The sequence below is a fragment of the Gavialis gangeticus genome, unplaced genomic scaffold (assembly GCF_001723915.1).
Source record: "Gavialis gangeticus isolate Ggan-Ray unplaced genomic scaffold, GavGan_comp1, whole genome shotgun sequence".
Lineage (NCBI taxonomy): Eukaryota > Metazoa > Chordata > Crocodylia > Gavialidae > Gavialis > Gavialis gangeticus.
Window position 1 is genome coordinate 87,876,473 of NW_017729034.1, and position 21,747 is coordinate 87,898,219.

Sequence of the window (21,747 nt, forward strand, 5' to 3'; positions counted from 1 at the left end):
ACCCTGAGCAGCCTGACTACCGAAAAGCCAAAACCCCCATCACTAGGCCCTCTTGGGACATCCCTAGTTGCCAAAATAGCCCTAGTGCAAAAAGAACCTTACCAACTGTGATCTATTTCAAAATGGTATCTAAAAGTGAATCCAAAATGTATGTTCTATTTACTTCAGTATGTGAGCAATTACTCTGGATTTACACTTGTGTAATGCAGAAGAGAAATTATCTCAAGCTATTGTAGAACTGCAGAAAATTGTTTACATCTTTTTTGTCAGTATGATTATTTCTTACAAGTGTATTTTCTAAAAACTTTATTCAGCCACTACTAAATGCCTGTGATTAATAAGATGATTTTTTATTTTAAAAGCTAATCGCCTAATTAGCAAAAGGCTAAATTAGGCACTCAAATTCCACTGATTCTGAGCTCCCAGATGGTTTCCCAGAATGTCTGAAAACCCAAGCCTAAAACCACAAATTCACTGATGCTCCCACATGATAGTTAAAGGTTATATTTTGAGACAGGAAAACCAACTACCATTGGTACATATATGCAAATTGCACTTCTGATGCCTTCAATGCAATGCAGATTATTGGTATGTTTCTCTATACCTTTCCAACATATCTCTCGTTTCATTAAGTAGTTTAATAGTAGCAACATCTTTTTCTGTGAGTCCACAGGCCTAGAAAAGCAAACAAAATACCCAGTTTAATAGGAATTCCATTAGCTCTTTTTATTTTGACTAAAATGGTCAGGTCCAGCAACACTGATCTCAGAATATCCCTCCAGAACAAGCTCTAATAAAGCTGATAATGTACATGAGCTCACTTCAGACATTTATGAAATTAAGAGCAAGATCAAAAGGAATAAGATGTATGGACAGCAAGGAAAGGTAAGAGAAGTCAGGAAACAAACATGATAAACTAAATCAAAATAAATATGCAGCTATAAACCAAGTTTTAAATTACAATAACTGGGGGTGAGATTATACATTACAAATAGAGCATGTTAAGAGCACTTAAAAATTGAATGATTACACATTAAAGCTCATTAACTAGTGCTAAGTGTCCTTTAGCTGTTTTAAAATTATGCCATTTGAGGCCACGATTATCTTTGAGCTGGGGTACTTGGCTTGAGTTAACTTCTGGGTGTTCAGCTGAAATAAAACCACCAATCTGCAGTGCCTCCAGCATCCAAGGAGGCACTGCTCCCAGGTGGACTATCATCCCAGACTCTATGCCCTGGGCTGACAGCTGGGAACCGCTGGGCAACAGGTAGGTGGGGACAGGGTGAGTGGGGACAGGAGAACCAATGGGTGGGGAAGGAGGAAAGGGGAGAGCAGGGACTTGTTAGGCTACTACTTCTACTACTCCCTGGATTGCCACCAACTTCCAAATAGCCCCCTCCACCCTCAACTCACTGCCTTGCCAATTGCCCCCTCTGCCCTAAGATCACTGGCATGCCACCCCAATCAGCCTAATGGCAGCAGGGTGATTTGAGGGAAATGGAGTGATCCAAGCAGCGAGGAGAGGCCCTTCCCCTCACTCCTCCCAGCCTATACTGTGGCTAGAGAGCAGCAAGTAGGGCAGGCATAGAACAGACTGGCAGCCCCTAGCCAAGCCTCTGCTCATCAGCCCTCTAGTGGCAGGTTTGAGCAGTGCACATTAGGATATTAACGTGGAATATTAGGCAATTAACCTGGCTCTGTGCCTTAGGGGTTTCTCCCTGCTGGCTACTTTGACAAAAGTTTGTAAGTTCAAGACTGGGTGAGGTCCCTACACCTAACCTGCACAGGGGCGTGCAAGAAGTTGTTTTTGGGAGGTGATCCTTCCCCTCTATGAAGCGCTGGTCAGGCTGCAGTTGGAGTACTGCGTCCAGTTCTGGGCACCGCATTTCAAGAGGGATGTGGCTAGCATTGAGAGGGTCCAGGGGAGGGCCACTCACATGGTCAAGGGGCAGCAGGGCAGACCCTATGAAGAGAGGCTGAAGGGCCTGAATCTATTCAGCCTCCGCAAGAGAAGGCTGAGAGGGATCTGGTGGCCGTTTACAAACTCACTAGGGGGGGACCAGTGGGAATTGGGTGAGGCTCTGTTCCCCTGGGCACCACCAGGGGTTACTAGGAATAATAGCCACAAATTGTTAGAGAGAAGATTCAGGCTGGACATCAGGAGACAGTACTTTACAGTTAGGGCTGCCAGGCTCTAGAATGGGCTCCAAGTGAGGTGGTACTCTCTCCTACCTTGGGGGTCTTCAAGAGGAGACTGGACAGATATTTGGCTGGGGTGTTATGACCCCACACTTGTTCCTGCCCGGGGCAGGGGGTCAGACCTGATGATCTGTTTAGGTCCCTTCTGACCCTAAGCACTATGAAACTATAGAACGTGCGACTGATCAATAGCACTAGTTAATAGGGACCCACATTCATTAGAATTAGCACTTGCTAACTTTAACATGTAACTTCACCCCTGGTCTTTCTAAAATATGTACGTACAGTAACGTACTTATTAATTTTCATCTCTGCTATTTATTTTTAAAAGGTTAAAGGGAAATACCAGAATCATTTCGTAAGATATTCTACACTTTTTGCCCTCTAAAGCTGAAATAATCAATATATGTTTTTATTTATCTCTTTTAATATGAGATAAAGCAGAAGAGCAGTCAAGCTAGGGGAAGTGTGTGTGCCACTCATAAGTTAAGAACTAAATCCCTTATGAATCTGCAGTAGATTGGAGACAAACACAATGCTAGCATGGAGAAACAAAGTTGGTCTTATAAGAGACAGCAAGTCTCTTCCTTAAGTCTGTGGCATCCACCGTTTGTTTGCAATTTGCCCACCTAAAATAAACCAGGACACTTAATATACTGTGATAGAACTGGCCTTGATGCTCACCTAGGATATAATTATCACGCTATATAAGTAGAGGATTGTCATGAAGGAAACAGGAAAGAGAGATGTGCATACAATATTAAACAAATACCTGGCTAGCCAATGGGTTTTCTTCATCTGGCATCATATAATAACACAGTGGATAATAAGATCCAATTTTATCCGAATCTTTATGCTGCTCTACCAGCTTTCTGATTTCTTTAAGTTTCTGCTCCAATTCCAAAAGAGACAGTGTATGTTTAAGAGAAATGCTGTGGAGAAAAAGAACTAAAATGTTAACTGAATAATCATTAACATGCATTTCATTTGTCTATTTCTGATATGCTTTCACTTGTACAGGAACAAAACTCTTCTCAGTTACTGATCAGCACAGAAACCTTTGGAACAAACTCAACAAAACCAGGACAAGACACTTCCAGATATTATTCCCTAAGTCATTAGATTATTTTTATATTTACCATATTCACCCAAATCCAAGATGACCCTGTATTTAAGACAACCTCCATCACCAATCATTAGATTCTATACATAAAAATTATAACAAATGTATACATTTTCCATATATGGAATCTAGTGAAGGGTCATCTTAAATTTGTCCTCCCCCACTGCTGCAGTAGTAGGGGCATGCAGTGGAGGGGGTCAACGAGCTCAACCCCTAGCCCTTACCCCCTGCATACCTTGACCCTGCTGTCTCCCCCTCTCTTCCCTGCACTAAACCTTGTCCCTGAAGCCCCTGTTCCCTGCTACCAATTACCCTTCCTTCACTGCAGCATGTTCCAGCCCCACTCCATCCTGAAGTGGAAAGTGTGGCTCTAGCTCAGTCCAGCAGCAGTGGCAGCCCCAGGGAAGTAGACGAAAGTGGGGGAGGAAAGGGGGGAAAAAACAACAACTCATCTTGGATTTGAGTAAACATGGTAAGAAAATCCAAGATTTAGACGCAACCAACAAAAGAAAAATTGACCACAGGGAAAGAGACACACACACACAAACCCTTTTACCTTCCAAAAACTTTTTGCACAGCTTGTTTCACTACAGTTATTAACTCCGTCAGACCTAAGAGTAGAGACAAATACCAAAATTATCCAACTGACTTGTTCCATCTTGCATAAAATGCTATTACATAAAAAGGTAAGGTTACTGTGGTCATACCATCTCCTAAAAGATGCTGAATACTTGATAGATATTGCTGCTGGACTTCAGGGGGGGCTAGAGGCATCTGGAAGGAAAAGAAACCCAAACAATTCTATGGTGTGCAACTCTCTGGTACAGATCAATATACAATTTCGCCTTTGCTCTTACACAGGCCACAGTCAATCAGAATGGAGAACTTTCTTTTCTTAGAACATCATGCAGATGGGCTTCCCCATTCTTCTGCCTTAGTGGAGAAACTTCATTTGGTGACTCTCCATCTTTCTTCCAGACTTCAGTAAATTCATTAACATGAAACAAGGTAGGATAAGGACAGTCTCTCAAAGAAAAACTAGGGAAGAGGGGCTCCTCTCATCTCTCCCCTTCTTTTTTTAGCAAGGGGTCCATTCTGTTCATTCTTTCCATCCCTTCTAACTGCGTATATAACTGCTATAGCCAACCCTACGCAGAAGATGAAAGCTGCCAACAGGCACAATTATACTCTGACTTAGCAACTTCTTCACTTTAAACCCAAATAGACTGAGGAACAGGAGGCAACCCAACTAAATATCTTTGGACACCCAAGATGACCTCCCAAAAAAACCCTAAACTCAAACTGGAACTTACATGCTGAATCACTGGAGGTAGGAGAAATATGATTCACAAAATAAACCCTGAGATTTCAAATAAGAAGCCACAGTGCTGAAAAAAATTCTGACCTGTTGTGGTCTTTGAGTTCTTTTCAATACAAAGTGTTCTATTCTTTTTACTATGGTAAAGAATGACTGAAGAGTAAATGCTGGCATTTTCCAAGGGTTGCCTTCTGTCTAACAAGGGCATCACTGATCTAAACTCTTGCACCCTTCATAGTTTCACAGTAGGGTTGGAAGGGACCTGAGCAGATCATCAAGTCTGACCCCCTGCCATGGCAGGAAAGAGTACTGGGGTCAAACGACCCCAGCAAGGTGACTGTCCAGCCTTGTCTTAAAGACCCCCAGGGTAGGAGCCAGTACCACTTCGCTTGGAAGTTGGTTCCAGATCCTAGCCGCCCTGACAGTGAAGTAGCGCCTCCTGATGTCTAATCTGAATTTACCCTCTTTCAGCTTGTGACTGTTATTTCTAGTCACTCCTGGTAGTGCTCGGGGAAACGGGGACTCCCCCAATGCCTGCTGGTCCCCTCTGACTAGTTTGTAGTCACTAGACTGGCCACTAGATCCCCCTCAGCCTTCTCTTACGGAAGCTGAACAGGTTCAGGTCCCATAGCCTGTCCTCGTAGAGCCTACCCTGCTGCTCCCCGATCATGCCGGTGGCCCTCCTCTGGACCCTCTCCATGTTGTCCACATCCTGTTTGAAGTGCATCGCCTAGAACTGGATGCAGTACTCCAGCTGCGGCCTGACCAGTGCCGCATAGAGGGGGAGTATCACCTCCCTAGATCACTTGAGATGCATCTGTGGATACATGACAAGGTACGGTTGGCCTTCCTGACTGCATCCCCACACTGCCGGCCCATGTTCATCTTGGCATCAATGATGACTCCAAGATCCTTTTCTGCCTCTGCCCTGATGAGAAGGGAGTTGCCCAGCTTTAGCTATGGTGCTGGTTCTTCCTCCCCTTAACAATTATTCTTTCGGTTCTCCTCTAAGAAAGCTTCCTGCAAGCAAGATCCCTGCCTTTTTTTCCTCCACTGTATTGCTGGGACCTCTTCTCTATTTCAAGTGGCACGGAAAGGCTTAGCCTTCACTCACACTTCACCCATACAAAGAACTCCTACAGAAAGCCACTGAAAAACAGAGTGGGAACACAGACTTAAACCTAACAGAAGCCTGAAAGCTCTCTATGGTGGGAAAGAAATTCAAGTAATGAAGTGGGGCCAAATTCTGCTTCAACACTGTATCTAATAGCAGATCCTAACAATCCATTCCTCAGTTAAGCTTATTTCTCCTTTTGAATATACCTGGCCCAACAATCACCTCAAATGTCAAAATTGTACCCTGATTTGCACCACTTCTGGACGGTGGACATTCCAAGCCCTCAGGCTTGCCACTAGAAAGTAAGCGTACCCTTTCATGACTTTTGCAGGAAGGTGAAGGGAGCTGTTAACAATACAAGCAGAAAGGCATTCCAAGTCCATGTTGCATATATATAGAGCAGCCATCCAGGGGTTCACAACAATCTGTCTTGACCCTTGTGTGTTCGTTCACTGGTAGCTGGATCCATCTATCCATACTGACAGCCACACCACAAATATGAAAACCTTCTCTATTACCTTGTTTTTCTTTTCCATACTGGGGCCACACTCTGCTTGCCACCTGCAAAGTAGCTAGTCAGGAGTGTAACAATGAAATACATTTTGTTCAATCCTGATAAATATCAACTGGGGAGCATCTGTATTTATTAGGGGAACCATTCATGCATCTACACTAGTGTCCACATGCCAATTCATCCACATTATTATTATGCCATAGAAAATTAGTGAGGTTGAAGAAATTTGTTTTTATCTAACCCTATGAGTCATACAGATTGGGAGGATATTTCATGAGGTTACTGCTATTTTGTTTAGACCTGCTTTTAAGTGTTCTAAGTGACAGGATGACTACCACTTCATGTATAACAGAGAAACTATTCCACACACAATACCCGTCACTATCACCAGGGAGGTATCCACATCCCTCAATATCCACTCCAATTCTGATTTCAGCCTAAGTTTTCCTATGATTTCATCCTAATATTCCTAGTTACACTCTTTCATCTATCACTAAATATTTTTTTTCATCCTTAATGATATCCCTTTCAAATAATTAGGTACTTACTGTGCCATTTTTGCAGACTGCTGCATTATCCAGGTATATGTAACCACCAATAATATTTAATTGGACACGCAGAAGAACTACAAGCATACAGGTACTATATATAGCAACAATGCTTCTTGTGAAACCTTGAACAGGAAAAAGAAATCATTTTAAAGTTATACAACTAAGAAGGAGAAAGCATTTCCCAAAGGTAAATATATGCTCCATTTCTTTATTTATATATTATTTTTGCCATGACACTAATATTCTCAAAAAAACTAATTATGGCCCCATAGCAAATATACTTCACAATGAAGATGGTCAACATATCCAAGATATGTACAGTAATGAAAGGTAAAATTGGCAACAACTCTGTATTTGTGTACTATGAAGAAACATGCCAAACTATGCTATATTGAAATAATTTGCAAAAAATGTTGTGCAGTGTACTTAGAGCCAATTCCAAAACCCATCCATTTGGGTTTGAAAAGGGAACTCCATTTTTCATTAAACCATGGAAACAGATGCCTTCACATGTTACATGACAACCTACCTTATTATACAATTAAGGTTAAAAAAACATGAAAGCCGCATAGAAACAAGAAGCTTGCTAACTACTTATGATAGAAGCTGCTGCTACCTAAAGAAATACAACAGAAGCCAGTACTGGCATTGGAAATGCCAGCCACTGGCAAGAGAGAATGACTGAAAGGAAGGGTGTGAGGCAACCAAGAGTGTGTTTGCATGAAAGTCAAAATACAGCATAGGCATAGAAGACAACGAGGGAATTAAAGAACATTCGTAAGGGAGTTGCAGAAGAGAGGAATAAAACCGAAATAGAAGAGGAAGAAAAGAGTTAAGCAGGACAAGATATTGTAGCAGGGGTGTGGGATATTTAGCCCAATGGTATTTCACTACACAACTACTTGGCTGTGGTTCACTGCATCTTTTCCTTTCCCTGGCCACCATATAAAATAATGAACCAGGGATTCCTTTGGTATAGCTATTTATTATGATGCAAATAAAATATAGGACTAGCCAATGGTTTAGAGGTTATAATGTATTTTCTCTTTTCAGCTGATTCACCCAAATCTTGGTTTTTACTAAAGGTTCAGAAAAATGTTGCTAGACATTAGTATTACTTCATTTGGTAAAACCTGAGAAGAGGTATTTACAACCTTACGCCTTTCAAGAGTCAGTGAGGTCCTACAGTTTGGCCTGTGATCCTACTCCACTTTTCAAAAGGCATACAAAATTCTCATCAGTAGCCCCATTTGGTAGGATCTGCTGCCTTGCAACATTATGCAGCAGCAGTCATCACATTAGCTCCACTCCCAAAGCAATAGCAACAATGAATATATTTCAGAAGGAAGAGAAAGCAAAGGAGACGTGTTTAAGCTTAGTATGAATGAATTGGAGATTTTGGGGATGCCTTGGGCAAATGATTGTCTTCAAAGGCAGGGGTCTGGGCCTGATGGCCCAGGAAGCCCCTTCCAGCCATATATTTCTACCAGGTAGGTGATATCTTTGATTTTGACTTACTTATTATCTTCAAATCTTCCCATATTTCTAACTTGTTTGCTGGCCTGTGAGGAAAAGAATGCAAATATTAAAATATTTGGTTTAAAAATTAACTCCGAAGTTACAAAACACTAAAAATGGAAATAAGTGCTGCAAGACAAGTTTGTACATCTACCATAAGCATTAAAGTGAGGTCTGTGTCTATGCTCATTTGCCTAAAAAAAGCTCTGTAGGTTCTTGGAAAGGAATTTTCAAACCTTGACACAAGAACAGTTTTTGACCAGTTGGATTCTGTAGCTGCATTATCTGGTCAGAGCTCCTAAACTAAGGAGTCAGTATTTACAAATAATGAAAACAAAACCAAACCAAACTCTCCATGGTAGTCTTGTCCAGAGTCCTGATCCTGTTTCACATTTCAGACACTTATGCTCACATGGGGCCCAACTGATTCCACTGGAACTATGCGAGCACACCACAGTTTACCAGTATGTGGTGCATTATGGTTTCAGTCCCCATGACTGAAGCTCGAGAGAGTCCAGAGAAGGGCCACCCACACGACCAGGGACTTGCATGGCAAGCTATATGAGGACAGGCTGAGGGATCTTGGACTCTTTAGCATAAAGAAAAGAAAGCTGAGAGGGAACCTGATTGCAGCTTACCACTATATCAGAGGCATAGACCAGGGGCTCAGTGAACAACTGTTCACCAGGGCGCCCTGGGGGAAAACTAGTAACAAGGGCCACAAACTCCCAGAAGATAGTTTCAGGCTAAACATTAGGAAAAACTTCTTTACAACTAGGGTGTCCAGACTATGGAACAAGCTCCCCCCCAGAGGTGGTGCATTCATCTACCCTAGAGGTCTTCAAGAGAAGACTAGACAGTCACCTGGCTGGGACTGGCTGACCCCAGATGTCTTTCCTGCTCATGCAGGGGGCTGGACCCGATGATCTTTCAGGGTCCCTTCCAACCCTACGATTCTATGACGTAACCTTTTAAGTTCAACTATCGTCAGTTTGGCTCTAGGGAGCAAATCTGGTAATCCTGAAAACATGAATTAAGACTCTGACCATCTGCGGGGTTACACAACTTTTTTTTTGGCAAGATGCATGTTTTTCCTGGTATCCTGGGAAATTCCAAGGTTACAGAGACAATGCAGTCAAGGCTGTGACTAAAGTATATGTAATTGTACTAGCTTTAAGGCAGCCAGCTCAAGTAGCAGTAGTAGTGCTGGCAGCAGAGTGACAGCAAAATGAACCTCAGTATAGGTTAACAGCTGGAGTATTAACATATTAACACAGCTTCTCCAGTGGGTTTCACCAGCCCACACTATTTTATATACTCATTCAGCTATACTGTGAAATAGTTGGTTTAAAGCTAACTGGCGTATGTCCACAAGCTGCAATTGCAGTAATTCTTATTTCCAACTTTAATTCCTTTTCAGAACATCTATTATTAACAACACAAAAAAGTGTTGCTGGTAATAATAGCTGTTGCATCCCCCCTAAGAAAACAGCATTTTAGTAGCAGGTGAAATGATGCTCTAAAATAATTTGGAAGACCCATTGAGGTGAAGTTATATGCAACTATTACTTATTACTCTGGGCACAGTGAACGTTCCTTTAATGAGGCAACTTGCAAGGAACCTAGTAAAATATTATATTAATTATTAATAGCCAATTAAAAGTTAATACTCTTTATAGGCACAGATCAAAGTGTTGGAGGATCTGGAAAGTGCAAACTAACTTCTGGTATCAGTTTAAATAAGTCTTCCTCAAAGGTGGTAGTAACTGGTTGCTTAAGTCTCTAGTATAAATAATACAAACTGAACAACATGCAATAGGATATCAGTTTTAGAACTCTGGAAGACAAGAGCAGTGAAAACCTTACGGAAAAGACACTTGGAAAAAATACAAGGAGTTCCACAGAACATCTAAAAAACAATTCACATTTGTTTGTTTGCAACCATCTCAACAATTTCAGAAGCTAGGCTTAAAACTAATAAAAGGAAGTAACACGCAAACACACGGACAGCAGACTACAACATTGCAGGGCTCATAAATTCACTCTTTTGTGCCTGATGAGTAGGAATTTTCCACTCCAACTAGGGAGGGGAAGAGAAACTAATGCCTTCAAGTTCTGAAGAACTTGTAACCAAATGGTTTCTGGAGCGTGGCAGCCTGTAGAAACACAACTCTAAGTACAGCAGAGTGAAAAGTCATAAGGTTTTCTCTGCTGTTATTCAAAACCCTCTGGACAACAGCGTTACTAACCAGAATGACATCTTCTTTAATTTACTCTTATTGCTTTGGGAAGCCCCAGTCAGCAGCAGAAAGCACTGGAAAAGAGATTTTGCTTCACACTGCTGAGGGAAGGGACCAAGGAAAGGGTTCTTTGCTGCTGTACAGAGGATGCTGCTGATAGTCTCTGTCCAAACACTGAGGATATTCTGGAGTGGAAAGGGGGAGAGAGGTGAAAGAGAACACTCCTGGACACATCTGTTGTTCCTTCTAGTCCAATAAAAATACTAAACAAGGCCACCAGCTTTCTATATTTGCTTAAACTTACTAAGGAATGGCAACATCTAACCAAACCAAAATATCAGCAAGAAAGCAGAGACATCCCCCTCCCCCCAAGGACATGAAGAAACTTAGGTTTCCATTTTTCTTACATGGATTGGGACTGGGTGTTGACAGGATCAGGGCTGCTCCTCTGACTGTGAAATCCACTCCTTCCTTCAAGAGTTAAACAACTCTCAGTGACTAACAAAGTTTGATCTATATCTACGAATTAAAATGGCAAGGAAGCACATCTGCACTGCTTGAAAACAATAGGTGTTTGAAAGATGCTCACTTTACATGCAACCCAGTTATTTCATTTCATTTTTGTTTCCACAACCCTTGCTTCAAAAAAGTCAATGGAATTTAAGTGCTTCCTCCAAGAAATTAAGCTGCCTTATCTCAGATGTGAGAAAACTGGAGGCAGATGACCAGAAGGTATCCCAAGTTACTGTACTCATTCCAAAAAAGATGATTCACACTTGCAAGCTACAATGCAGGATTCCAGATTGTCTTAGTATCTCCAGATTGGCTGCCCATCTTCTACTGCAAGGAACTAGAATTTTAGAAGAAACCTATGTATTCAGAAAGTAAGACAAAACCACCATACAGTGGGCTCACATCCAGTGCCACTACATTAGCCTGCTTACTCAAACATAATTGTTATTGAAGGTAGAAGTGCACCGATAGATCCGTCTGATATCGGATTGGCACCGATATAAACAAAATTGGCTGTACGCGGCTAATAATTTGGCCAATAAATGCCCGTGCATGCACACAACCACAGTGCAGCATGCAGGCAGTGAGGAGCACGGCCTGGCATTCTGGAGACCTGCATTCAGCTGGTAAGTCTATCATGGTGGAAGGGGAGGGAAGGAGTGTGGGGAGGCAGATCAATGCCCCCTGTGGTGAGGGAGGTAGTGGGGCTGGGGCTAGGGTAGGTGCTGCGCAGCTGGGGCAGAGAACAGGATAGAGCTGAGGCTCATCCAGGGGGTGCAGGCATGTGCCCCCGATTCCATGTGGGGCAGGGCACGGCAGGCTGCAGCTGCCAACTGGAGTTTGGGCTCTGCCAAGCTCTTCTCAGCAGAAACTGTACTCAGGGCAGGCGGTGCTGGCACTGGAAGGGGGCTATGGGGGTGGGGGGCTGCAGCTACCCCAAATTTCACAGTAGCCCTCTCCAACTCTCATCCCAGCGCTACCACCACCCACCTAGCACAGCCCGAGCTCTTCCCGGTACGTGGGTGGAAGCAGGGGTTGAGCCAGGGCTGTACTGGGTGGACAGTGGCAGTGCCAAGAGGGGTGGCTCCAGTGAAATTTGGGGTGGCTCCAGCCTCCCCCGTAGCCCCTTCTCAGTGCCACCACTGCCCGCCCCGAGCACAGCCCCCACCGAGAAGAGCCCGGCAGAGCCCCAGCTCCAGCCAGCAGCTGCAGCCCACCCACTCCACCTGTGCTCTCCCAGGGTGCACGCAGCAGTGGGAGCCACCCCTGCACCACCAGATGAGCTGCAGCTCTGTCCTGTGCCCTGTCCTGCCTGGCTGGGCAGCATCTACCCCTGTCCCATTCCCTCCCTCACCACAGGAGGCATTGATCTGCCCACCCAATGCCCCTTCCCTCCCACCACAACAGACTTAACAGCTTGACACTGCTGTATCAGAAATCAGATCTGTATCGGCCAACATGTCTTAAAAATCGGCTATTGGTATCAGCCCCCAAAATCTCTATCACTGCACTGCTAATTGAAGGGCTTAGGCCAAAAGAAAGTGCAAGCATACTGGAATTTAAAAAAAAAAAAAAAAAAAAAAGGTCTCATGTTCTTCATTAATAAAGTCAACTCTGTTCTTCTCAGAGCTCTGTCATTATACTTATAAGCTGTTCAAACTAGTCATCTCTTAGAGAAATCAGATCAAATTTGATACAAAAATTAATATTCTTATCAGCCCCAAAAAACAAGTTTGATATTCCCCCTCCACCATTTTGGCAATTAATATTTGAACTATAATTAAGAAACTTTCAGAGAATCCAATATAAGTGTATTACTCAGGGCTTGATAACCATTTTAAATATCACATTAAGTTGCTTGCTGAAACTTATTCTCTCTTATTAAGTGACAGTGATTGGTTAAGCAGTTCATTAAGGCTGAACTACTGAAACAATCTTTCTAGTTGTTGTTTTTTTAAAGAATTTTTTTTTAAAGTATTGTGAACTTCGGTAACTACAGCATTTGACCCTAGTTCTTCCAAGTCAGAATACCATTATATGAATTACTATAGCAATAATGTAAATGAAATCATTCACTGACAGAACAAAAAGCTGCATATACAGCATCTAAGTTTTCACCTCTAGATCACTGTTTCAATACAAATCAAATAAGAACTGAAGAGATCATTGGTATTTGATTGCTGGTAATCATTCAAGTTCCTTGCAACAGGAAATCACACAATAGCTGCTACCACAGGTAAATAAGCGCATCTGAAACTTTTTGCATCACTTAGTAGAATGTGCCCCATCTATTCTAGTTTAAAATCATTAATCATAGCTCCCTTCTTCCAGATCTCTCTCCACTTGTTTAGGCTACAGAAATATTTTTACCAACTCAAGGCCATCATTCAAGACACTGTCCTGGTTTACCATTGGACCAGATCCTCCTAACACTTCATCTACAGGAATTCTACAGGATGAGTGCTTCCAACTTTGGGCTCTTCAATTGTTAAGTGCCACAGGGAATGCTTGTTTCTTCTACTAATTTCAAAAGTGCCAGACTTTGAAATTACACTACTACATTACGTGAAAAACTTACCTTGTTTTATTCAGATATAGGGAACTCGAAATACTCAAAGGTACAGACACACAATCCCATGTGCTTCTTAAATGGCAAGTACATTGTAAAAAACCGAAACCAAGAGAACATTATCTTGCGACTAAAAACAAGTAATTCAGCAGTTTTAAAGAAATCTTAAAAAAAAAATTACCTGTTTTTCAGTAGAGACGTGAGACTCTCAGAGTTCAACTGATGCATCAAGCCATCCCTCAGTGTTGGAAGCATTGATAGCACTATCATTTAAAAAAAAGAAAAAGAAAAGGTATGCTTCAAGAAAATACAAGCCCCAAAAGCATGAGTACTTTGGGGGGGTGTGCAACTGGAAAGGAGGTCAAGTTACACAGAAACGTTTGAAGGTGCACTGTAGCATGACTATAAATAATTTGGAGGTTTTCAACAAATCATTCTTCCTTTTAACTGCTTTACAAGTGAACAGAGCACTACCGTAAGCCAACCTTACACAACATATGCGCCTTACGGCATAAGTCAAATGCTCAGGAAGACAGTTACGCTAACTGCTAGTGTCACTATTTTTTTTTTTTATATATAAAAACTATGTTATATCAAGTTGACATATAGAAATCTATTAAAAGTATGTGTGCATATGTGCACATGTGGGACTGGCAAAAATCTACAGAACTGCATTTCTCTGAAGAAGAAAACAATAAGTTTATTTCAAAAAAGAGGAAGGAGACTGCATCTTTGAGGGAGATAAGTTTTAAAACTGAAAGGCAAAGGAGAAAACTGGGGGCAAATCTCCATTTATCTTGGACTATCTCAGATACAAGCCCCTATTCTGTTAGGTAGCAGCAAAAAGAAAAACATACAATGCATAATACATTGCAATAGATGCCAATCACAAAGAAAAAAAACCCCTGTCATGGAGAACATACTGATCTGTGACAGAGGGACAGGAATGGCAGACCCAAATCCCCTCAGTATAAAAACTCCAGCATTATGAAATGGAAAAGTCTGTTTTAAAAAAAGAAGTGTAGACTTGTTTTCAAGTAGCCTTGGAATTGGTCACCAACCCAGAAAGAAGGAAAGAAGTGGTACCCAACCTGCGTTATATAAATAATCTTAAACCACCTGAATGTTTGCAATGAATAAATAATGTAGAATGTTAAAATATGTTACTATTTCCTCTTTCCAACCTGTATTACAAGGACAAATAATTTTCAGTGTCACTACCAACCCAAAGTTTCTAATGTTTTAATTTCTCTGCCTTCAAAGACAAGGAATTGGTGGATTACAAAGTTTATTTTATGTAAAAAAGGGTTACCTGTCCACTTATTTCTGTGCAGTTTAAGAATACTACACTTAAATTATTAATACTGATAGTTTGCTATAAATTCAACCATTCCAAGTTTGAGGACCACTTTATTTTTGAACACTAGAAGTTTTAAAAACAGTGAATCTTAAATACATAAGCTGTAATCCTTATGTTGTATGTTGTGCATATGTATCCTGCCTCAGAGTAGAACAGACTAGATCTTGAGTTTCCATCCCTACATTTCTGTGTTTCTACATTTACTCAAATCAGTAGTACTATTTTCAACTATACGTAGATAAAACATTGACTATTCAGTATCAGAGCTTTTAAGTTCTGACTGCTGTCTTGCCAGCGTGAATATTTTGTATATAGGCCCAAATAATTCTACCCATCCAGAAAAGTCTCTTACCTGTCATATTGCAAGTCCTCTGATTACTTTCAAAATGATACTGCCTTCGTGCTTGGGCAATATATTCAGCTGCCTCTCTTTCTTGGATTTCTCTAATTTTCTTCTGCCCATACTTTCCCAGTAGGTATACTCCTATAAAAAACATTTACATTACAAGATGGTTTACGAAATGCTCCCTCTGTTTTATTAACCTGCTTCTCTAGTAATTTGGGTCTGAAGCACTTGAAGTGGATTTTCCCAGAGTATTGCTAAAAATTGTAAATTCATATCGAAAATAAAATGCCAGAAGTAATGCCTGTGATCTGTATAAGATCCTTTCCAAGAGGATTTTCCTCATTTTAACAGCACCTTTCTGTGCAACTGCAGTACAAACAAAAGTAAAAAACAAAAAATGAGGAAAAAACAGATCCTGTATAAAACCTGAAGAGAGAGAGAGGAAAATATATACAGATTGGGCACCCTAATTTTTTACAAGAATTTTTGTTTAGATCTTTTTATTAACTGGTAGCAGGAAAAATTCTTAGCCTCAGAAAGCATGTAGGATTAAAGTCACCATCTTGCCAATCCTTTAGCCTGAGGATCTACATATTACACTTAAGGCACAATTAACTAGTTAAATCATACCTTATGTGGTCACTTGGCCACACATTCAATTAATGGTGTGATGAAAAGAAGAATAAGCTACAAAGATATTCCACAAAATATGTGGCTACTTCCTATCACGTCATTAATTGAATGTTTGGCCAGGGGCTTTGTGGCTGATTGGAGCTCCCAGCTAGGGGGTGGCCCATGTGTACCCCGGAGGTTGGGAGCTCCCAGCTGACAGGGCCTCACACAGCTGGGAAACTGCAGCAGCTGGTCTCCCAGATGTGGGGGTGTGTGGGGCCCTCCACAGCTAGGAATCATCACTGGGAGCACCCATGCAGCAGCTGCAGTCTCCCAGTTGCAGGCATGTGGATTCCTAGGCATGGGGCACATGCACATGTGGCATGGCAGGAGGCCTGATTGTGTAGATCACGCATTAGATCCCTTTGCGCCTTTACCTGCATTGTGTCTATCCTAGCCCCTATTTCCTCTATATACTTCATTCCCCTACCAATAGTCTATGCTTCCCTACCTCAAAGTCCCTCTCATAAAGATCTCTTATTTCCATTACAGCCATATTACAGACACTGTCCACTATGCAAAAAATTAGACTACTGTCTCTGATATGCACAGGCAACAGCAAGATATTCCTTTGCCTGCAGTAGCAGGCAACCTGGAAAGCCTGACCTTCCACTGAATCACTTTTCCAGCATTCTGATTTGGGCACAGGCATTTTTGTGCATCGATGCCTAAAATATTCAGTGACATTTTGGAGTTAACCACGTGCGTGTTAGTCCCTGCTTTGCTTGGTCAGCTAGAATACACAGAAGAAGTCTGAAATTCAAATTCAAATTTTTGTTTAGATTCTGGGTCACTTAAAAAGTTGTAAATACAAAGCTACACACTTTTCTTCACTCAAATATTTGAAAGAGTGAATGAGTTATGACTTGTGATAAACAAAGATTTCTTAGGGAGATGATCTTTTATTGGTCCAACTGCATAGGTGGGATGGAGTTAGACAAGCTGTCTTCTTCAGGTCATTATTTGACAGTTAATCTGGATGGATTTGCAATAGAGCTAAGATTAACAATGGTTCAATATTTTACATTACAAAATATATAATAACATTAATTTATTAAATACTTGCATTCTTAAAACCTTTTAATATCCTTTCCCAAAACTACCCCAAGTCAGAAACCATCTGTATTTCAACTGGAATATAAAAAGCATGTTCTAAAATCTATGGCCACTCTAAACTATTTATCTATTCATTCATTCGAGTTATGTCCTTCCCAAAGGCTCAGGGCAGCTTAAAGTAAGAGGACACAATAAAATACACTAAGAGGACAGAATAACTTAAAGAACAGGAGTGCAATGAGGGAACAAAACTACTTAAAAGGGCACTAGAATATTAAAAAGGTATCTGAAACTATGGCAATTTGTTCTGGCATAATGGCTCAGCACCGGGACAGGTACAAACTTGCACCATTTAAAAACGGCTCTAAACCTGTTCTGCAAGATCTGGTCCAAAACAGCCCAATGGGCTGAGAATAAAAAAGCCACCAATATATCCACCCCTTAGGTACCCCATTTCTAGCAAACAAGGTTCTTTGGGTAAATGTGACATCTTTTATTAGACCAACTAAAAAGTTGGAAAAATTGTTCTTTGCAAGCTTTCAGGTACAAACACCCTTCTTCAGGCTTAGGGAGAGTCTGCTGGTGATTTGTTTGTTCTCCTGGGTGGAATGGAAGCCAATATGCAAAATGTAGGTCAGTAAAGATGCAAATGTGTGCCAGTGAGGATCAGAGGCCAAGGGAGACAAGAGGTGTGACAGGTAGGTGGGGGAGGGCAGGGGCGGGGGAAAGGAGAAATGTTAAACTGGTGATAAAATGTTGCTGGTAAAATGCAGACAGGTTACCTGGGGTTATCAGATGGCAGGCAGGTTAGGAAGGAGTGTGCGGGAAAGAAGGGGTGCAGACCGAGGCCCCCCACCTGGTGAAGGAGGGAGTGGGGCAGGTGCTGCCCAGCCAGGGCGGTGAAAGTGACCCTGGGAGTTGGACAGAGCCACAGGCAGCTCATCTGGGGGGTGAGGAGTGGGGTGGCTCCCTGCCGCTGCACGCATCCCCCGGGGAGGCATGGGGGGCATGTGCCCCCCGTATTTGTGTGCAGGGCAGCCAATGGTCACCTCGGAGCCAGGGGCTGCACTGGCCTTTTTCCAGTGGTGGGGGTGGGCTCTGAGTAGGTAGGGGCAGAGCGGGCAGTGGTGACGCTGGGAGGGGTGGCTATAGCCACCCCGAAATTCGCCATAGCCCTCCCCTTCCAGTGCCGCTAACATCTATCACAAGCACAGCCTCAGCTCAGCTCCCACAACAGGAAGAGGCCAGCGCTGCCCCTGGCCCTGAGCCCACAGTGGGTAGCTGGCTCCCCCTTCCCCTCATTTACATTTTTATAATGGATTTTCTACTAAAATAAACTGAAAGTTTCATCCAGGAAACAGGCTTTAGTGAATCACCTTCTCATACAAAACTGGTCTTCTGCTTCCAAACAACTGATCACTGCAGGGTGATTTTGATCCAGCTGTCCTATTTAGGCCTTTTCAACTTAGTTCAGATCCAAAAAGGAATGAAACACATTTCCATTTGAGCTGTTTTATCACTTACTCAAGCTCTCATTTTAAATTTTTTGCTGCATACAGTGTACTTTGAGTGCGCTTCTCTTACCTGTGTGCAAGCAATATTTATTAACTACAGGAACAGCTGATAGTAAGTTTTTTCACACTTAAGTAAGGGTTTTTCTACCCTTAATAGCAACCTCCAAATTGACAGGGTCTAGTCAGATGAGAGTTGCCTTATAAGCCTTGAAAATTCACAGACAAGGTTCTTTGCGTGAATCTGATATCTTTTATTAGACCAACTTAAATAGTTGGAAAACATTTATTAAGCAAGCTTTTGGGTTCAAAAAAACTCTTCGTCAGGCTAAGAAAGTTTCAGCGGTTGCTGTGTGCTCTTCCTGGATGGAATGAAAAGTAAAGAAGCCAGAGGCTGGTCTGGTATGCATAAAACACAGGTTGTCAGTGAAAATGTAGACTGAGGAGTCAATGGGTGAGAGACAGGCGGGGGTGGGGGGAAGAAAGAGAGAGAGAAGGGGGATGAATAGTGGAGAGATACCTAGGAAGTCAGATGTCAGGCAGGTTCTGTGTGTCATAAATCTAATGTCTACCTGTCTTGTATGCATACCAGACCAGCCTCTGGCTTCTTTACTTTTCATTCCATCCAGGAAGAGCAGACAGCAACTTCTGAAACCTCCTTAGCCTGACAAAGGGTTTTTGAACCCAAAAGCTTGCTTAATAATTATTTTCCAACTATTTAAGCTGGTCTAATAAAGGGTATCAGATTCATGCAAAGAACCTTGTCTGCCTATGTCGTTAAACCAACATGGCTACAACCTACACCCCTTGAAAACTCACCACTCCTCTGTCACTTTCTTCAATTATGCTGTTAAACACTGATAAAGAATTCTTATGCATTTAAACTGTATGTGCACTTCATCAATTCACAGATAACCAATGGTTGTTATAATTAAAGCAACTGGCAAAAATGTGGAATCAGTTTTGTTGTGCAGTTAAGCAAATTATGCATTTAACCAATCTGCACATCAACGCAACTGTACCATGCAATTTCCCAAGTTACAGAAAGTGCAATTCAATGCGTCACAAATGAAGCTAATGTTTCAGGACATAGAGTCCATTTGTGAATGAAACACAGCGATACCTGGCAATTACTTAATGATGCATTTGACTTACGGTTCCTCCACCTGCAATCTAGCTGTTATATTACTTTATCTCTGCAGCAGCTGATGATCTTCAAATTTAGTTGCAATAATGCATCTTATTACTGATTCACCTGCCTCTCCCGATGTACAGGACATACTATAATAGCTGATGAAATCTACATAAAAACTTAGTCAACAACCATACATCACAGGCATAAGATAATTTTCTTAGTTAGAAATGTCTTTCATCCATAACCATATACCACTTCCTGTAAATTAGCAGAAACATCCTTCATGTTTTTAAAAGTTATGATTTCTAGTATCTTAATTTTAGTAATGGGCATTTGAATGTATTCATTATATTTTTCCTTTAGTCTCTTTAAAATATTAGAATCTGATCCTACCTTCAAACAAAGCACCAAAATAAAACTGCAGTTAAGGCAGCTAAATAAAGCTGCATCCACATAAGGGCATTTTTGCAGCTTGTTCATAAACATAGCCTTTCAGCACAAGAACTTGTCTGACATGATAACATCTCCTATTTGGTATTTTCACAAGGATACTTACATATTTTCTTCTTTCTTTTGACAGTGCAGAGAACTATGCAGGTCATTGATATTATTTGTGAGCTTTTGAAGAAAACGGACTGCTTTATAGTACCAGTGTAAAACCTCTGGCTGTGGAGCCACATCATCTGACCCACAGGGCTAACTTCAGGTCCAGAAATCTGGTCGCAGGCAAGGGGGGGCAATTAACACTGCTACCATTCCCTTGCCACCAAATGTCCAAGGCCTGTGGGATAGATGCCATGGTCCTACACAGGGGGCCAGAACTGCAGGCATGACCTGGCAGAGGGCCTGATTTGGCACAGTGGACTGAGCCATGCACTGTGATGGTCCCACGAGCCAGATTCAGTTCATGGACCAACCCTGCACCAGTTCTTGGGGCTGGCTGAAAGGCTGAGCACCACTGCTTCATGGAAACCAAAAAGTTTAGTGCCTTTCAAGTCTGCATTGAGCATTTTTCCAGTAACAAAAATCTAAAAATGAGTGAAAGCTTCATCTGTATATTTGGACAAAAATATGTGGAAAGCCAAGTAGAAACCAAGTACCATGTTTTCTGATGTACAACATTCCCCGGACTAAGATGCACATCTTGTTTTTTCCTTAGAGTAAATAACTGAATAGCAGCAGCAAGGGAGCTGAGCCTGCTCACCGTTCTGCTCCCCAGGGACCCCCTGCAGACTTACCTTCACACTTGCAGAATAAAAAAGTTTAAGCAGCAGTTAACTACTGTTACCACATTTCCTTGCTTATAATACCCACCCCCATTTCCAGCAGCTGTTTTTGGGTGGAACAAAAAGGTGCACATGTATGTAAGAAAATACAGTAGGCTGTTACCAGCTTTGGAAAAAGACCCACTGAAAAGTGGCAGACCAGGATTGCCCTGTTTTTCAATGTTAAGCTGTCAGCTGTACATAAATCATAGTTGATTTCCCAGAAACAGTAGTATCACGCAACTGGCATTTGGAACCTGTTGCAGGTAAGGGCAGAAACAGGTAAATATGACAATGAGCTGAAGTGCAATTTTCTTCTTTTTAATCAACCATATTTTAAGTGTTTTTATTTTAGCACCTCAAAAATACTTTATTTGTACTTTACTTCATCAATACCCTACTGGTATGGATGGCACAAGACTGCAAATTAAGAACAAAAAGATTACAAATAAGATAGCAGGTGGAGGCTTTCCATTTTACCCCCAGCCCACTGGAGTCAGACAGAGACCACAAAAGAATGGCCAAAGAATCTGGGCTCCACGATGTCTGGCCTCTAAAAAGAGCACATTGGAACCCGATCAGGGAAGAAAGAGAAGATGACCCAATCAGGCAGTCACACTTCTTTGGCAGTCAGTCCCAGAGGAAAAATGATTGGTTGGGCCAACCCCAGGTCTTTCTGGAAGGGATCAAAACCCCTTGAGCAGGAAAGAGAATCAGTAGCATTTATCAAGAGGAGGGAA

The 21,747-nt window shown here is 41.9% G+C and overlaps 1 protein-coding gene across 3 annotated transcripts in view; it reads right to left on the reverse strand.

Moving 5' to 3' along the window:
• Nucleotides 1-21,747, reverse strand: part of PEX3 (peroxisomal biogenesis factor 3) — a 35,634-nt gene that overhangs the window by 9,770 nt on the left and 4,117 nt on the right. For all 3 annotated transcript variants that reach the window (XR_002099405.1, XM_019527127.1, XM_019527128.1), the window contains 8 exons: nucleotides 15,375-15,506; nucleotides 13,844-13,925; nucleotides 8,341-8,384; nucleotides 6,820-6,944; nucleotides 4,030-4,096; nucleotides 3,879-3,933; nucleotides 2,972-3,131; nucleotides 605-675 (listed from right to left, as the gene is read on the reverse strand). Coding sequence is in view for 2 of the 3 variants with exons in the window: in XM_019527127.1 (XP_019382672.1) it covers nucleotides 605-675; nucleotides 2,972-3,131; nucleotides 3,879-3,933; nucleotides 4,030-4,096; nucleotides 6,820-6,944; nucleotides 8,341-8,384; nucleotides 13,844-13,925; nucleotides 15,375-15,506 (736 nt within the window). In the remaining variant the exon portion in view is untranslated. The remainder of the gene's footprint in view (nucleotides 1-604; nucleotides 676-2,971; nucleotides 3,132-3,878; nucleotides 3,934-4,029; nucleotides 4,097-6,819; nucleotides 6,945-8,340; nucleotides 8,385-13,843; nucleotides 13,926-15,374; nucleotides 15,507-21,747) is intronic.